This window comes from Halichoerus grypus, chromosome 8 (assembly GCF_964656455.1).
Source record: "Halichoerus grypus chromosome 8, mHalGry1.hap1.1, whole genome shotgun sequence".
Lineage (NCBI taxonomy): Eukaryota > Metazoa > Chordata > Mammalia > Carnivora > Phocidae > Halichoerus > Halichoerus grypus.
In genome coordinates this window covers 1,512,090-1,531,518 of record NC_135719.1, presented here as the reverse complement: position 1 = coordinate 1,531,518, position 19,429 = coordinate 1,512,090, and the positions used below count along the sequence as shown (strand labels likewise).

The window sequence follows — 19,429 nt, the reverse complement described above, 5'->3', positions numbered from 1 at the left end:
ATAAGTTCAGAATTGAAATCTGTGCTCAGCACGTTAGGTTATTCTTTTCCCTGTTCTTCATAAGGCAGAAATGTAGATGGTGATTTAATTGAAAAACAATTTACATTCATTTGATCTTGGCCTTGAGAAAATTTGGAGAAATTCTGATTAAATGGTTCTAGCTTTTGGCTTGAACACGAAGCAACAATGAGAAGACCCCACACAGAATTTTACATGAACTAAGTAACAGCCTTCACTGACTGCTACACGTGTACTCTGTGAAGCCCACACTCGGAATCCTCCTGATCCTTCCAATACAACCACCGACACAAAAACCCATTTCCACAACCCCAAAAGAACCCTCGGACACACAGAACGCACCCAGAGCTGCTCTCAGTCACTCTGCTGCACCTCTCTTCCCTCACGGCGTACGGCTCTCTCTAAAGTCGGCTGGGGCCACCTGTAACCCACTCTTTCCTTCTACAACTATGTTGGCTCCAAAAGGCGTCCCAGGTAAAATAACCGAGGTCCTCATAACGCTCCCTCCTTCACAGCTGACTTACCCAGATACCCCACATACTCGAAGTATGCCTGTGTTTTCGTAAGAGAACAGAGCTCTGCAGCACACAGGTAAGGCTGTGGAACGGACTGTTCTGGTTACCTTCAGTGGGTAAGGATACCACTGACAATGAAGACACGTAAGGAGGAACTGTCCTGATACGAATGCAGTAAATACAAGCACAACATGAGAGTAGGAAAAAGTATCCGGTGCATCGTGCTATCCAAATCTATCTCAATGATGAATACCCCTGGGTTTTGACAGAATTACTTACCAGGTGGGCTTATTCTACCATTACTACTATTCTGTCTTTGAAGATGTTCTTTATAGCACACTGAACACATGCCATTTGTACGAGGGTTTCCATAAAATCCGCAGCCAGTGGAACAAAGCATAGGCACTTGGCTGTGATTAGTTTCTTGAGCCATGTTCCTCTGTTGCACACCTGAAATTTACACAGAATTAGTAAAGAATTCAGACAACTGCAGCCACACATTATCCACATTTGCTTTATATAATAATAAAAAAAAAACCCACATACACTCCTGCCCTAAATCATTCTATACACCTGTCTCAAGACCTAGGGCTAAGGTAGAGAGAAAAAATAATGACCAAAAGATACAAAACGAACTTTTATCTCCAACCTTCTCTACACAAGAAGGTCTGTACTGGCTCAGAAAATGTAAACAACTCTAGGGATAGGTCTGTTCTGAAGACTCCACACCCCCAGAACGTTAAGGAAAACCCTTCAAGGCTAGCTAGTTCAGTATGGACTCCGAATAATAAGAAATACGTTATACGTTTTGCTATATGTTATACTATTAATTTCTAAGCATTAACACTTTTGCTCAAAGTTCACTGAGCATACCTGTATAATTTATTCTGTTTAAAAAGCATTTTACAGAATACCAATGCTGGTGAAGACAGGAAGAAATGGGCAGAATGCGGGGGAAATGAGGAACTGGCCCAAACTTTCTGGCAAACAATTTAGCAATTCACTGTAAGAGCCTTACAAAACTGCCCTCAGAATCAGTCACTCCCCTTCAGGGTCTTCAACGGAACACCTAGGGTTGGTCAGAAGAAAGACCAACACACAAGGGATGTGGTCCACAGCACCATTGATAAATGTTGGTAAATTTCAAATACACGCTCAACATCAGGAGAATGAGTTTTTTTCAAAAGTTATGGGTTATTAAAACATTTTAGTAGACTTTTTGGTGGAGGATAATGCTGATAACAAATGAAAAGACAAAACGTGAAATATACATATGATATGTTGTCAATCAGGACAAAAAGAGAATCTACAATCATCAAGAAGGACAGAAAAGAATGTATCCTAGGACGGCAAAGCTAATGGTGCCTTCTGATTTGCACATGTTTTGAACTTTTAAAATCCTCTTAAATGAAGGTACAACTTGCCTAATTGGGAACGAAATATTTATTTGTTTAAGATGAAAGAGCGGCCATGACACAGGGCTGTCTGGAAACCACACACAGGCGGTCATCAATCACAGCAGATGGAAGAGCCCCATGTGCCGCTTCTCCCACAGAGTGAGGGATCCTTTGGCATGAGTAACATGACAGAAGGTAATACAGACTATTTAAAAAAAAAAAAAAAAAAAAAAACCAAAACCCTCCCAAATGAAATGAAGGTTACTCCAAAAAGGGTGTATGTGTATTTAAAGACAAGTCTCTGCAAAGAACCACCAAATGAGGACAAGGTTTTGCCACTAAAGTTGTCCCGAATCGATCAACAATGAAGGAAAGCATTCAACGTTTATCGCTGACAGATTTCTTCTTTATGTAAATTGCTTGAAAAGACTGTTGGGGGTGGTCTGTTGGGGGTGGGGTACTTAACGCAAATTTCAGAACCAAAAACAGTAATGCATTTGACAGGATTACAAAACAAGGCAGCTGGTTTTGCATTTGCCTTTAAAAAGAACTATCCTAAAACTACTGAGAATATTTACAACTTTAGCCTGGGAATACAATTTGGGATGTCGACAAACCTCTTTCTTATTCCATGATGGCAAATCACTTCAGAATCCAATCTTGGCTGCTCTGCTCTCTGTATGGGCTACTTTGGTAATTCTATAAATATACATATCAAATGAAAAAAAATAACAAAGATGGGATAGAAAAGCTAATGGCAAACATTCTGTGGGGATTTGTGGCCTCTGTTCCCGGGGGACAGTGTTTGTCTGGTGTTGGTTATCAGGGTAACTGCTCAGGGTCAGGCATGTAGCTAATACGTGATGGAGCTCAGCCTCCATTCGGGCAGTCCGGCTCACAGCCCTTGTTCTAAATTAGTGTTTCTCCAAGTGTGCTTCCGTGGACCCCAGGGAGGTCAGAACCGTTTCCACGCTAACGCTAACTGGCTATCTGCCCCTTCCACCATGCTGCCTTGTGCACTAGTGGTCACATGCCGGGAGCCCTATCAGGAGAGCAGCCCCAAGACCAGCTGTACCCCGCTCACCACACTCTCACAGCAACACAACCAACTTCATCCCATCTTGAGCCTGAACACACGTCTTGGTAGCATTCAGGTGACTGGAAGTCTGCAGAGTGCGCCTGCTGCATACAGGAGCGTGAGGAGGGCGGGAGGCAGAGACCCCTGCTCAACTGCCCAGGCTGCAAGCTGCCCCAGTCACCTTTTTCATGGAAGAGGTTTTGCATTTCAAGGAACAACTGGCAAAGTCTGGTTATTTAGACTTGTGTCTACAGCAGACATTTTCTCAAAAATGAGCAAAGTGAGCCTGTCACTTCAAGAAAAATAACAGCATTTATTGCCAAAGACCACATTCAAGAAAAAAAAAAAAAAAAGCTTGACAAGTATCTCCAATTTGTAGAGCTCCTGGTAAGATGAGTGGTGATACTGATGACACGTGAGTGGCTGGTACCCTATCAGCATCTGCAGGATCTGTGTAAGTCCGAGAACCAGTATTTTCCAGGGACCAACGTATGACGGCACAAAATGATTCATCAACAAAGGATCCATTCAAAGTGAAAGACCAGTGAATTTTCAAGTAATGGGACAAAAGTTTTTATATACAGTTTGAGATTCTAGAATGCAACTAACCCTTTAAGAAACCACAAATTGCCAAGTTTTGGTATAAGATCTCTATTATCTGAAAAGGTTGTTAAAACATTCCCTCCTTTTCCAATGACCCATCTGTATGATACCAGTTTTTCTTTTGTAACAGATTAAATGCAGAGCCAACTATGAGAATTTTGCTGTTTGCAAAAATGTCTAACGATGCCACTTTTCTCACTAAACCTTTTTGGTGGTGGGCGGGGGTGAGGGAAAGGATGGTTATTTTTAATAAAATATTTTTAAAAATTAACATATTGCAATTTTTCTCAGCTTTCATTTGTAATAGGATAAATATTACTAGGTATAACACACATAAATGAAAGTTCTTCAGGGTCCTCAGTAATTTTAGAGAATATGCAAGTCCTTAAATCCACCGCTGTAAACCATGCATTCCCAATGTAGACAGTGTCACCTCAAGAGGACAAACACCAACTCTTTGGGGTAAGGAGGCACACAAAATACCTCACTCTGTATGTATAAAACACAGATATACATGGAATACATAAACAGAAATACAGTATATCTGTGGAATTAAAATTTCATGGAGGTAGAGGCCAATTAGGAAAAACTATTTTAAAAGGCTTTTGTCAGGGAAGAAATAAAAAAAAAAGAGAGAGCTTGAGAAACACTGTTCTAAACCACCATTATCCTGTTGCCTATTAATGATTTTACAGTGGTATCGAGAAGGTGGGAACTGAAGGGACCTTCTCCAGTGGCACAGATAAACCTTTCAGCATCTGGCCAGCAATCACAAGCACCCAGAAAGGGAAATATTCTAGTTCTTTAAAAAAACAGTCACAGATGAGAATACAACCACCAAGCTTGTATTCCCAATACCTGCTTCTGAACAATAAAATTCAAAAACACGCAGCACTAGCAATTTCCCCAAGCCAACTGCCTTGCACAGCAGCAAATTAACAATGATTTTTGTAAGTTGAGCTTTCTTATTAAAAAACAAAACAAAACAAAAAACCCAACAATTATCTTGGCAGGTAAAAAGCACAAAGGACTTCACAGGCTACTTAAAAAGAAAAAAAAAAAAAAGACAACCTTATTTATTCATCTTTAGGCCACAAAATGTACCTTTCTGTGAAGACTCACAAAAAAACCACCACCATAAAAGGGTATCTTAGTTTATCCCAATGTGCAGTGGTAAAGATGGAGAAACTGAAGTCCTGCCTTCCCGCTGCTGCACCTTCTTGGCAGGTAAGGACTCTGCGGGGCCATCAGTCTGACACTAGGAGGGAAGAAGGTAGGACTCTGCGGGGACATCAGTCTGGCACTAGGAGGGAAGAAGGTAAGGACTCTGCGGGGACATCAGTCTGGCACTCAGGAGGGAAGAAGGTAAGGACTCTGCAGGGACATCAGTCTGGCACTCAGGAGGGAAGAAGGTAAGGACTCTGCGGGGCCATCAGTCTGACACTAGGAGGGAAGAAGGTAAGGACTCTGCGGGGCCATCAGTCTGACACTAGGAGGGAAGAAGGTAGGACTCTGCGGGGACATCAGTCTGGCACTAGGAGGGAAGAAGGTAAGGACTCTGCGGGGACATCAGTCTGGCACTCAGGAGGGAAGAAGGTAAGGACTCTGTGGGGCCATCAGTCTGACACTAGGAGGGAAGAAGGTAGGACTCTGCGGGGCCATCAGTCTGGCACTCAGAAGGGAAGAAGGTAAGGACTCTGCGGGGACATCAGTCTGACACTAGGAGGGAAGAAGGTAAGGACTCTGCGGGGACATCAGTCTGACACTAGGAGGGAAGAACGTAAGGACTCTGCGGGGCCATCAGTCTGACACTAGGAGGGAAGAAGGTAAGGACTCTGCGGGGCCATCAGTCTGACACTAGGAGGGAAGAAGGTAAGGGAATGAGAAGGCAGAACAACTCCTTAACTGACATACTGTGAGATTATAAAGCTACAAAGTCAAGGCAGTAAAGAATGAGATTATCAGACATAAACAGAAAAGTTCACTAGCATGGTATAATTTAAAAACAAATGTCTATGAATTGCAGAAAATTCAGAAAACGTGGTTTCTGACTCTGACTATTTGTAACGAGAACAAGAGCCAGTTCTGCTCTCTGCCCTGAGATGGTACTGAGCAGTTACTCAGAGCTGGCCGTGGGCCAAGAGCCATGTCTCCGGTGTTTTCTCTCTGGAACCCTGTGCTGTTGGCGCTACTGATGTCCCTGTTTTAAAAATGAGGAACTGATATTCAAAGAGATTTAATAACTTGCCCAAGGTCACATATCTACGAAGCAGCTAGGTCAGTGTCTTTTCCTTTATCTCCTAAAAAAACAAAGAGAATGACTTTCAAAGTCCATCCTGCCCCTACTAAACCTGTAACTTTGTGAGCATTCATGAATTCTTATTCTTTTCATTTAAAGATAATTTAAATTTTCACTCACTTATTCGACCTTAAGATATTATGCAGCTTTAATTAATTTAACCAAGCTCTTGAGAAAATTTGCTTTTCAAGTCTTTTTACCTAAGAAATTCTCGTTGGCATAAGAAACTCAAGATCAAATATTTTAAGACTGCAAAGAAAATTCATTACCAATTATTAAAATTCTGACAAAGGAACAGCAGTGAGTAGATGTAACACAGACTCCATTATTAACTGCAAATACACCTCAATTAAACTTCCTTTCCTCTGTTTTGTGCCCTAGAGTTTGAGTCACCAGGTTCCCATCAGTTTCATTTTAAAATGTCCCATGCGCTTTTCTCTTCCATTCCAAATTCTGATGCTCATCACTTCACAGCTGGGTTAACAGTTTTCTCTTTCTGTTTTGCTGCCCCTCCTACCAACGCATTTCTTTAAATTCTCCTAAAATGCCTAGTTCCCATCATATTACTTCTGTTCCGTTACCATAGGATTGCTCCAGAAAGGAGCACTAGACCTAGCCTGCATGTCCTATATCATCTATTCCAAGCAACCCAGTTTCCCTAGAAAGTGAGGTGCGTGGGGTCAGGCTGGCTTCCGTCTGACCCCCAGCTCTGCCGTGTTTCTCACCTGTCACAGCCTGGACACGTTCCTAAACTTGTGCAAGTCTCACCTCCCCAGGAGGCTGCGCACAGCATGTGTGACCAGGTGAAGTCAGATAACGTACCCAGGAAGCCCGGCAGTACACAGAGCCCGGCACCCAGCACAACTCCGCAAGTGCTCTTCCTGTGCGGCTCCCGGAGGCCCAGGGCCCTCCGCCCTCGTCTGCTGGACACCAGCTCCAACCCCGCCACACTGCCCCTTTCTTGGTGAATGCCCTCTGCTTCTGCACTCTGCCTACAACCATCTTGTCCTCAGGATCCCTTCCAATCCTACTTCTTCTGGGTCCACTTCTGCCCAACCTCGATTCCCCTCTGCTCTCTCCCTAAAGAAGCGTTCATCCCTTTGCAGCACTTCAGCAGGCCATCACTCAAGTGCTTTCCAGCAGACACATCATTTCCCACTAAACTCTGAGTTTCTTCTTCAACACCCCCCCCCTTTTTCAAGATTTTATTTATCTGAGAGAGAGAGCACGAGCAGGGTGAGAGGCAGAGGCAGAAGCAGACTCCCTGCAGCAGGGAGCCCGAGAGTGGGGCTCGATCCCAGAACCCCGAGATCAGGACCCGAGCTGAAGCAGATGCTCAACCGACTGAGCCACTCGGGTGCCCCCAAACCCCCTTTATGCCTAATATGAATCCCACAAAATATTTTCTTGAGTAAAGACATTTCATTATTGTTAGAAGTATTCATGTCAGGCAAAAAATGGTGGTTTTCCATGGAAAAGGGGAGTAAACACTGATGCTGAGTGTTTCACACCCAGGCCTCCTCACTTATATATTGAAGCTGTCCCTCAGAACCATCAACAGTCCGAGCCAGCTGTAAAACACACGGGTATTTCTTCATTTCACTGCTTCTCTCCCTCCTCTGGAGAGAAACAGGTTGGAAATAGAATTTATAATGAGTTCTTCCATAGAAGTTGTGAACTGGCAAATGAGTGAAATCTGACCCACAGCCATGTTTGGTTTGCTAGCACATACTAATTTTTTTTTACAGTTAATTGTTAGTATTCAAAAATTAGGGGACGTGAGGCGCCTGGTGGCTCAGTCAGTGGTAGCGTGTGACTCTTGATCTCAATTCAAGCCCCACATTGGGGGTGGAGTCTACTTCAAATTAAAAAAAAAAAAAGTTAGGGGATGTCACATAAAAATTCCACACTTCTAGCTTCTCCTAAAAAACAGCAAGACCTGACAACAGTGGACTCGCTCCCTAAATTAAAACCCAGCAGCTAGGGGCCCTATCAGAGCCTGTGCCCTCAGCCTGAGGCCACCTTCACTTTTAGCCGCCTGGTCAGCCTTAGAGCATCAGAGTTTTTCATTTCTAGGTTAACACCTATGACCTCTTCAATTTGGGGTCTTTACTAGTAAGTTCAGAAAAAAAAAATATTATATGTTGGGTTAAATAAGGGTGCACACTAAACTCTGAACCAAGCACAGAGTCATAAGACAAGGTTTCCCCCTACCCACTGCCTTTTTAATCCCTGGAATACCACTCGGAATTGGCTAATTATCTTTGTAATTACATCAAATGGAGAGCCCAGAAAAGGGCAACGTAGAATTTATGCCAGACTATTTTTTTTGTTTTAATAATACTCAAAAGAGGAACACTCATCCTGGCATAGGTGCTTGAGATTAGTATTTCTTGAGGCACACAGTAACCCCCCGTAGAGTTATGAGCACGTGGATCTACCAGCTATCACATGGGCAACACACCTATGTCCTAGAGGTCAAGAACCTTTGCAGAGATGACCAAAAAAAAAAAAAAAAAAAATTGGGAAAGTTGATAAAGCAAATAGATCAGAAAGTATGACTTGATATAAACTACCTGGGACGAACGCTACTCCCTCTGATAAAAGCAGAGAGACTCTGGATTGGGCTTCCTACTGTATGGAGGCTGCTTCGTGGCTGTGTCTCTTACAGAAGCCCCCACGCCCTAGGTCAGCTTGTCCTTCTCGCTGTGGCTTGGGCTGACAGAAAGGTGCCGTCCAGCCCACGTGAGGGTACCGTCATTGGGGGCACTATATATTCATTCTTTCCCAGCAAATAATTAATTCATTTCCAACAGACTAGGTTATATATATGGCTTTCACTGGCTGCATTCTGCCCAACAATGTTTAAATCAAGGGTTGTCAAACTTCCCTATAAATGACCAGACAGTAAATATTTTAGGCTTCACAGGCCATACTGTCACTGTCAACAACCACTCAACTTGCTGTGTCCTGCAAAAGCAGCCAAGCAGTACCTAAACCAACGAGCACGGCTGTATTTCAAAAACACTATGCTATGGCCACAAAAATTTGAATTTCATAGAATTTTCACATCACAAAATGTTACTCTTCTGATTTTTTTCCCCAACCACTTAAAAATATGAAAACCATTCTTAGCTCTTGGGCTGAACAAAAACAGGTGACAAGCCCAAAGTCTGTCAACTTCTCCATTAAACGAGCAGGTGACTTTAGGGTAAGTGTCACTACAGACGAGGCAGGGAGGCCAGGCAGACACGGGACTCCAGCAGAGGTACTCAACTGTGGGATTCTCTAATCCAAACTGAACGTAAACATTAAGTATTATCTGCTCTTGCTAAAGTCTCATCTCTTAATTAAGTATGTGTTTACCAGCCAGGAAGGGAAAGGACTAGAAAAGGCAGCCAGTCTCCCATCTACACCTGTATCCTCAGGTGTGGTTTATACAGAGAAGTGCAGCGCCGACGTGAAAAGTGGCAGAAATGTTCTTGGTACAAACCCACCTCCGCTTAGCGTGCGGTCTTCTACTTAACACGGTACCCGAATAATTACATCACCCAGCAGCTGCACCTGGAAGACAGCTGTACTCCTGAAATGGGTCGTCCTGGTCTGCCTGGCACGTTCTTCCCTCAGCCCTTCAGATAACAGAACCTCTTCCGTGTGGCAAGAACATGTCATCTGCGTGGGGCAGGCCTCGCTGCCCCTCTCCGGGACCAGACCTGTCCCAGAGGTGGGCGTGTGGCTCACGCTGGGCCAGTCCTCCCTGGGTTTTACTGGTGCTGCTGGGAAAGAGGCCGACAATGTACACCTAGGTGCAGCTGGGGCCCTCTTTGTCACAAGGGAGTCTCCACATGACAATTAAAATAGGGTAAGCAAAGTCAAAATGGGTAGGGAGGGAGAAGAGAGCCAGGATCGAACGGGGACTGAACTCCGGCATCCACCTTGCGGAGCGCAACTCCACCTCTCAGACTTCCCAGTTGCGTGAGACAAATCCCGCTTTGGCTTTAGCTTGATTTGGGCTGTTGTCACTTGCAATTCAAAGTCCTTGGGGACGTTAGAATCCGGTACCCCTATGAAACTCCTCCAACTTAAGGGAGTAATCAGTGCATATCAAAATGTAGGTACTCCATTAGTCCAAGTGAGATGCCCTAGATAGTAAAAAAAAAAAAAACCACCTCAACAATTCCCAGTGCTTATCGTTCTTTTCCCACATAGAAAAACATACGAGTAGGGGAGGGGGGTGGGGGGTGGGATAAGTGGGGGATGGGCATGAAGGAGGGCACGTGATGGAATGAGCACTGGGTGTTACATAAGACTGATGAATCACTGACCTCTACCTCTGAAACTGGTAATACACTATATGTTAAGTAACTGAATTTAAATAAAATTAAAAAAAAAAACCCATACAAGTCCCAGATGTAAAGCTTACACCTTCACAAACTGAACACCGTAACTGGCAGCCCCGTCAGAACCAGAACACCCCCAGTCCCCTCCAAATGCTTCCCCACACCCCTTCCCAGGTATTACCCTTTCTCCCAGTCACTGTGCCGACTTTGAAAGGAGCTCTTCCTGCTCTCCAACTTCTATAAACGGAACCGTAGTGTATACACGTTGTTTCTGAGCTTCAACGAGCCTAACGTGTCCAACTGTAGTCCATTCAAAATTCTTCTGCTATCTAGAATATTTGACTGTACGAATAAACTGCTATTCATTCTAGTGTTGAGAGGGACTGGGAACTTTCCAGTTTAGGCCTATGACAAATACGGCTGTTCTGAACGTGACTGCGTGCGCCTTTTGATATACCAGGAGTGCTGGGTCACAGGGCACACACATATCCCCCGCTTTTCGAAGGTTTGTGTCCTGTCACTCAGCTTTACGAAAGATTTACATTAGTACCTGTTTTCTTTGAGAAATCCAAAGATGATTTTTGCTTTTGTAAGAAAAGGCACAAAGCAGAAACAGTGCAGAGTTTACTCTGCAGCAAGCTGCTGCAGGAGCGTGCGCACCCCCCGCCCCGTCGTGAGAGTGGCCCCCCCGAGCCCGTCCCCAACCACCATACTCAGCGCCTCGGCATCCAGCCACCGCGGCCTGGAACTGCATCTGTGAGCATCTGTGCTTCATCCTGGTTTATGCTGTGTACGCGTTAGCCATGTGTCCGGAGGTACCAGAAAAGCCTAAGCGACGTGATTTTTTGGGTCTGGGAACGCTCAAAGATTCTTCCATATAAATTAACGGCAATGGCTTCTTCACTGTAGCCTATTCAGCTTCCAGAAGGTTTCGCAGGCATGCTCCACTTTTGGACAGTGGGGAAACCTGCACGTATGTTCATCTTTGGCAGGTACTAACCAGTTTCCCAAAGTGGTCATACAAATCTACGCTCTGCTGGCAATGAAAGAGCATTCCAGTTACTCCGCATCTCACCAGTATGGGGCAGAATCTGCGGCACTGGGCTGAACGGCGGCCCCGGACATGTCTATGTCCTAACCCCTGGAACCTGTGAACGTCACCTTCCAAGAGGGGGAGCTTCCCCTGGATTTCCTTGGTGGGCCTAAACTGCGAGAGTCAGGAGGAGTTCTGACACAGACACATGGAGAAGGGGGTGCAGAGACAGGCAGAGGCTGGCGTGATGAGGCCCCGAGCCAGGGAACGCCCGCAGCCACCAGAATCTGGAAACAAGGAAAGCGTTCTCTCCGGGAGCTTCTCCGCAGGGAGCATGGCATTGCCAACACCTGGGCTGGGACCCTGGGCCTCCAAAACTGTGAGACAATAAACCTTCGCTGTTTCTAAGCTTCCAGTTTGAGGTAAGCCGTCACGGCAGACCTGAGAACCAACCATGTGTCTTTCTAAGTGCGCTCACGGGTGCGCAGGGACGCCCCAGCGGTCTCGTGCTCCCCACCGTCACGAGGACTCAGGCAGCTGAGCACGTCTGCATGTGCTTACTGGGTCCTCCTGTGTCAGGTGCCTACTGAAGGTTTCAGGCATCCTGCTGGACTGACTGTTAACGATCCTGATGAAATGCTCCTGTATGTTTATGCTCAGGGGTTTAGTAAGTCTGTGCTTACTCCACGGTCACGAAGATGTCCTCTATCTTCTCAATTCCAGCACCTCACCTTTCACTACGAAGCCTGCCATCCCACTGGAGTCGGGGTGTTTGCAGGGCATGGGTAGATTCAGATTCATGTGCTTCTGTATATGGCTACCTAATGAGTCTAAAACCAGTCATTAAAGAGACCGCCCTTCCCCACTGCGCCGCGGCCTCACCTCTGTCCACGCACTGCGCACCACGCAGGTACCGAGCCTCGCCCACACAATCACCCCTCGTCCCCCCGACTTTGTCTATGCTGTTCTGAACTACTATAGATTTTGGATATCTGGTATTAGCTCAGGTTCAAATATCTAGCATCCGTTTTATTCTTCCTCAAGATTGTGCTGCTTATTCTTGGCTCTTTGCATTTCCATACAAATTTTAGATTTGGTTCGTCAAGTTCTATTAAAAACAAAACAAAACAAAAGACCTGATAGGATCGTGTTCAATCTCCAGATGTACAAACTACAGCACATGCATCAATTTATTTAGGTCTCCTTTCCAATGCATTCCAGTGTGCCACAGTGTTCATGAAGAGGTCTCACATATTTTGTTAGACATTCCTAGGTATGTGATTTGTTAAAATCGACTCTAAGCGGTATCTTCTAAAAAATCTCGTTTTCTACTTGTTTGCCGGCAGCCTTCAGGGTGGCCCCAGTGACCCCCAGGCCTCCTGATGTTCAGGCCTCTGTAGCCCGTTCCCTACGGTGTCAGTGCTGATCTGGACAGTCAACAGAACGCTACACCACCTCCGACCCAGTCACAGAGGACACTGCGGCCACTACCTTGCTCTCTCCCCCTCTGATCACCCACTGGGGAGGCCGGCTACCATGTCGAGTAACTGAGGCCTCTGGCCCAGAGCTGTGTGAGTGAACTTGGGAGCCGATCCTTCAGCCCTGCTCCGTCTTCAGAGGAGGACTGCAACCCCACTGGAGACCCAGAGCCAGAACCACACAGCTCTGCCATCTCCTTATTCCTGACAGAAACTGTGTGAGATCACCCACTGGTTGTTTTCAGTCTAAGTTTTGAGGTAATTTGTTATGTGGCGATTGATAACTAATAGCGTGACTTGTACATAAGTCCCCTGGCTTCTGTTCTTGTCCTCTCCAGTCTATTTTCAACATGGCAGCCTATGATCATGTTAAGATCTAGAGCACATCTTGCTTGCTCAAAATCCTCCAGTAGCTTTCCAATTACCAAGAGTAAACACCAAATTCCTCACCACCATCCACTCCCCCACTCCCTGACCATATACATCGCCAGCTACACCAGATCTACTCCTGTCTCAAGGACTTCGTACTTCTAACGTCCACCCCCCAGACATCCTTACGAGCAGGCTCCCTCACCTCCCTCAGGTTTTTGTTCAACTGTCACCCTTTCGGGGAGGGCTTCCCATTATCACTCTATTTAAAATCGCCCCAGCATCCTTTATTAGCTCCTTTTCAGTTTTATTTTTCTTCAACGCCCTTAACTTCAATCTTAGTTTACTATTAAATTACACTTATTTCGCCTGTCTTCCCCCTACTAAAATGACATCTCAGTAATGGCAGGGATTTTGTCCACTTTGTTCACTGCTGCTTAAAGTAATGTTTGGCACGTGGTGGGCATGCAGTATTTGTGGAATGCACGCACGAATGAAGCGGCCTGCCACCTTGCCAGGACACAACCCAGAGTGCTCAGATATTTACCCCAAGGCAAGAAACTGGAATAAACTCTTCCTAAAAAAACGGAATTTGCTGTTTAAGAGACCTAGGTCTGCCAGCAGGGGACACCACATATGGTTATGCAGGGTGTGTACTGAACAAAGACGGCTGGCCTCATGCTCCAAGCCTGTGGATGTCTTTTCCAATTCAGTCTGCTCAGAGAGGGCTTCACTTAGCGATCTGCATACCAAATGTAGTAATTTTATAACTAAACTTAAGCTGCCCTCAATTTTATGTTCTCAAACTGACCTAGGTTTGTCAGATACCTTTCGGGGAGGGCTTCCCATTATCACATACCTTAAAGAATCAAGACACAGTTATTATCTGCACAAAACAACCCCATCTCATTTTGCAAAAGGCGGGGAGGTGACCCACTCATATTTTCCCACCAGGCTCCACATTCATGGGCTTTAATTAGCTTTTCTTCTCCAAAAGACTAATACAAAATACGATCCTTATATATGCAAGATCCATGTGCAAAACCACTTTTTAACATCCTCTCCTCTTTGACCTTGTAGCTTATAATTCCATCATGCAGACTGCACCTCATCCTCTACCCCAACCCCTTCTCAGGACACTCTTCCCCTAAGACAAATCTCTAATACAGCTTTCAATATTTGTAAATGAATCTCTCTCCCAGATTTCTTCTGTTTAATATGGCCAGCCTCCACATTTAAATCTCTTCTGTTCCCCTGAAACTCTGTACAACTCTTTTTATATGAAGAGCTGGCTTTACTATTTCATTTTATTAACCATTATTTATACAGTGCTTGCTGTACCAAACACTGTTGTGGGTACTTTATACAGACCCACTCCTTTAGTCCTCAGAACTACCCTATGAAGTAGGTACTGTCGCCATCCTCCTTGCACAGATGAGAGAACCGAGGCCTAGAGAGGTCAGGTCCACGGCCCAGTCGCACAGCTGGTTAAGGGACAGAGCTGAGCCATCCCAGGCTCTTTATCAGTGGTTCCCAATGCTTATCTTCGGACCCCCGGGGACCCTGGAGGTCCTTCAGAGTTCCAGGAGGTCAGACGGGAACTGGCTGTTTGTCTTGCTACCGTGCCGACAGGCCGTGTAAGAGCAACGGGGGCCGAACAGCCGGAGCCACCGTAGGACAGCACGTGTCACACTGTCCTGCTCCTCACCATGGTCTTCGTCCATATACTCTCACAATAAGAAAAGGCCACTTTCACTTACGAGTATTCTTGATGAAGCAATAAATCTATTACTGTTATTCAATCTTACTACAGATTACAGTTCCTCGTATTCTTTCTCGCTGACACGCTGGCACCCCAGAGCAAAGTCTTCCTCTGCCCGCTTCCCTGACACACACCCCGTTCAAGTCTGCCCCGGGACACAACCTGGGCACACAGCCCCCTACTCCGTGTCTCATCTCAAGGAAAGGCTTAGTAAGGACACACATCTACACTGATTCCAGGGAAAAAATGGACAGCGACTTAGAGGAATCAACACTGTTCTTTCATATGAATTGAAATACAAACGATGAGTGAATAATATGGTCTGTAAGGACTGAGAGTAATGTAGAAAAGAAAAAACATATTAAATACACAAACCAATTACTTAGTTTGTTCAGGCTTGTATCCCCCGCGGTGCAGATAAGGGGTTGCTAAACTTTTTTTCTAAAGGGCCCAAGAGTAAATAATTTAGGCTTTGTGTACCCTACGATAGTCTGTCATGGCTACCTGACTCCACATTTGTAGTGAGAAAGAAGCTGCCAACATTATAAAAATGGATGGGCATAGGTGTGTTCTAATAGAACTATTTATAAAAAGAGGTGGCCAAAAGGGTTTGTTTGTTCGTGGGCCACAGTGTGCCAATCCCAGTTCTAGATGAAATGCCAGGCACATAGGAAATTCTCAGATAGATGCTGGATGAACAAATGAATGACTTCCAGAATGCTTTAGGTGGAGTATTATCAGGAGAGATATAGCAGAGTTACACAACAGTGAGTCCGTTTTACTTTCTTTTGCCACAGCTCTTCGGACAAGGCTGTCCTGCTTGATACACTTATTGTGGTGCATACTGATCTACCAGGAACTGTTCAGACAGCAGTTATGATCCACTTCTGCTCTCAAGGATCAAAAGATGTATAAGGACAGGAATATCGGTATGTCATTTTCATGTATCTGCATGGACGTCACATCTAACTCCAGAATTACAATGAGCCCTATCAGCCGCAAAAAACCAAAACGCTAATAAGCAGCACCAAAAATATCGTTTTAGTATTCTCCTTTCATAGGGGCTTTAAAAAAAATAGATGCTCAAAATAATTGCAAGATATTCCAGAAGTTGATTTTTCCTTTTCAGTTAAAACGCAGTACCTTGGGGAGAGGGACAACAAATTTACCGTGAGAAGAGGCATCACTACGAATCACCGCACAACAACTGGACCGACACAGGACAACGTGGTATGTAGTGCGGCTCAGTGCACAGAACAAAGAACGGACTTAGTCCTAACGCTGGTTCTGATTCTGCCACCCTGAATTCAGATAAATGGTCAGTCTCTGGTTCCTCATGATAAAATTTAGCGATAACCTGTCTTTTTTAACTTACAGGACTTGGGGAGATCAAATGAGACCATGATCGTGAAACACTTTATGACCCATAAAGAGTAACAGAAATCTCCGATTCAGTGGCTTTGGACAGTCAAGCCCCTGCTGTCCACACCTCGAGGGAGAGCTGCGGTGTCGGGCGCTTGGTGGTCATCGGGCCAGGACTCCTCACCTGCCCACAGCTAACGGCGGGCCGGCACATGAGAGGTGCCCTCACCAGTGACAGGGACTGCCTGCTGGCAGGTCTCTGGACACCCCCGTCAATGCCATACGACCAAGAGTCCATGAGGCCACATGACCGACCTTCTGGACCAAAAGTGAGAGGGAATGGTTTGTAAAAACTCCTCTCAGAAGTTCATGAAAGGACACACTGGTTATTGTGGACAACTGCCAATGAAGAACTCACTAAGGGCTTATCCTGAGTAGCTCCAAGTGTGGGGGAAGGGTAACAGCAAGGATGCGGTCTCACCAGGGCAGCGAGTCCCACGTGCCCGGGACAGAGGAAGGTGGGAGCAGCTCTGCATGCAAACCTGCAGGCCGTGGGGCAGCCTGTCTCAAACTGCATTTAGGGAGCAAGAGTTTATTTCTTTGGAAGTATATGCTCACTCTGGTTAAACAGAGCTATTTAAAAATTATGAAATTTAATTGTAATTTAAATTATGAAATTATTCCCAAGAGCAATTTCCTATATTAATATGTAACATCATATTCCCAAAATACATTTTTATGGTTGTTTGGTAAAAATATTAATATAAAAAGGCTGAAATCAACTATAAAATAAACTGCAATCTTAAGAATTATAACCTTTTGCTTCACTGTAAGACTAGTAATGCAAATTCCAATGCTTAAAATAATTCTGAAAAAAAGATGCACAGTCACTAATGATACTTAGCTATGGTTTTTCTCAAAAATATTTTATAAATAGGGTGCCTGGGTGGCTCAGTTGTTAAGCGTCTGCCTTCGGCTCAGGTCATGGTCCCAGGGTCCTGGGATCGAGCCCTGCATCAGGCTCCCTGCTCCTCAGGAAGCCTGCTTCTCTCTCTCCCACTTCCCCTGCTTGCATTCCCTCTCTCGCTGTGTCTCTCTCTGTCAAATAAATAAAATCTTAAAAAATATATATATATATATTTTATAAATAAAAATCTACCACCCACTCCACCCTCAGTATCCTACCCACCAGAAAAAAAACCAGATCCTAAGAAATGTGTCATCATGTTGATTTAAGTGTATCTTCAAGCACTTTAAATGTAACTATCCCCAATGACCTAGGGCTACACGTTAAGTCTACTCACACAGTTGAGGTTGATGGGCAAACAGCTGTCCTGTATCTTGAGACACACATTAGCCTCCTGCCTTCCCTAGCCTCATAAGCAGCTACTTAAAGTTTGAGTTTTATGCAAGAAAACATTGTAAAGCCTTCAGTGTTTTACTGCAGCAGACTTCAGATTCATTCCTGTAACACATTTAACATGAAACAGAGTTGAGACAGTTAAAATTGACTGTGTACATTTTAATTGTCTAAAATTTTAAGGAGTGTTTTCATTATTATAGCTACAAAAAAAGGGTTGTTGAGGTAAAATTAAGATATAAAAACATTTCACTTGGTATTTGACACCCATGTATAATAGAGCAATATGTAACTTTACCATATAGATTTTTCTTCACCTGGCCCCAGGCTAGGTGAGCAACAATTACTTTTTATATAAACAAAATAAGCAAAACTAGGTCTTTTCCTGGTTCTCTAAAGTTTAATTTATTTAGCATAAACAGCCAGAACTAAAGAACAACTGTTACAGACAGACAGTCAACGGGGATGACTTCAATGTCCCCAAGAATATCCCCTGGGACCCTCCTGGGTAGGGAGAATGAGATCCTTGGTACTGTTTCGATAGAAATAAGAGCCAGGTTTCTGACATTTACTATGAAAGATTACAGCACATTTACCCACAGATTCAAATTTCTATAGTAGCATTAATTTACCAAGCGTTAGAAGGCTTGTCTGGAAAACAGAACTGCATCCAATCAAAATGTCCTAGAATACGCGGGTAACTACTTCCCCTACATGTATCACATGGGCCTCAAATTTCTACCAAAAAATTTAGGAAATGCTTTAGCACTGCACAGAGTAAACTTACTATTTATAATAGCAACATGGTTTAGAAATACCATGAGAAGTAACATCCCAATACTCAAATTTCACTAATTTTTAAAGTATTACTTAACAGTGAAATAAGCTACTGCACATTTGCTTTGCTATAAGACAAATGTTTATTTATATTCTCCTTATACTGTGCATATAAATGATTTAAGAAATAATTCAAGCCTCATAAAAGCTGTAACTTGATGGAGTAACTGTCACACGAGCTGAAGTATTTGTCCAAGAGCCTCCCCGTGCTGCAGCAGAACTTAAACGTCCTGAGTGAGCCTACCGTCAAACACAACAGCTAACAAGTGAATGGCACCAATCTTGGGTTGTAAAACAAGTTTGCTTTCTGTACGGTAACAATAATAAACATCTGATGAGTGAGGACGGTTTAACAGGCCCCAACCTGACAATTTTACATGCACATTTAATCCTCATTCCACCCTAAAAAGTGGGTGCAGTGATGACCAACTCTTCATAGATTATGGAACTGGAGAGTCTGGAGATGCTAGAAACTTGTTTAAGATCACAGAGCTAATAAGAGGCAGAGATAGGCCTTGAATCCAGATTTACTGGTCTCCAAAGTCCAGTGCTTTGGGCATCAAGCTAGATTACGGGTATCAAGCTAGATTACAGGCAACAGCAGTCCAGGGTCCTGATGAACCACACCCAGAACGGGAATGCAGACATGGCTCCCCTGGGAAGGGTGGCACTGACAAATGAGTGCCATCATGCAACCAACAGGATGGCTAAATTCAGGAAAGCCATCTCTCACAAGAAACAACTGTGAGTAACCTAGAGAAAAGACAAAAAGGAATGCGTTTTGAAGGGTTCTTAAAGAGGAAAAAAGAGCAGGCTTATCTCATGTGGTGCAAAAGTACAGAATTTGAAACTGTGTGCCAAGTCTCAGAAGACAAGTTCCAGCTCAACACAAGACACTTTCTGATGCTAAGGAATCCAACAGCTGGAACAGACTCCCTCCTAGATTACTGAGTCTGTGCAATTCAATACTTGAACCTC

At 44.4% G+C, this 19,429-nt stretch overlaps 1 protein-coding gene across 10 annotated transcripts in view; it reads right to left on the bottom strand.

Annotated features, from left to right (window-relative positions):
- Positions 1 to 19,429, bottom strand: part of ZFAND6 (zinc finger AN1-type containing 6) — a 69,414-nt gene that overhangs the window by 13,173 nt on the left and 36,812 nt on the right. For 6 of the 10 annotated variants that reach the window (XM_078078805.1, XM_078078802.1, XM_036079129.2 and 3 more), the window contains one exon: positions 813 to 983. In XM_078078805.1, coding sequence (XP_077934931.1) covers positions 813 to 966 — 154 coding nt within the window. In that variant the 5' untranslated portion in view covers positions 967 to 983. Of the gene's footprint in view, positions 1 to 812; positions 984 to 2,547; positions 2,630 to 17,558; positions 17,720 to 19,429 lie in introns of all 10 variants that reach the window. The other 4 variants (XM_078078799.1, XM_036079130.2, XM_078078800.1 and 1 more) reach the window with 2 other exon arrangements.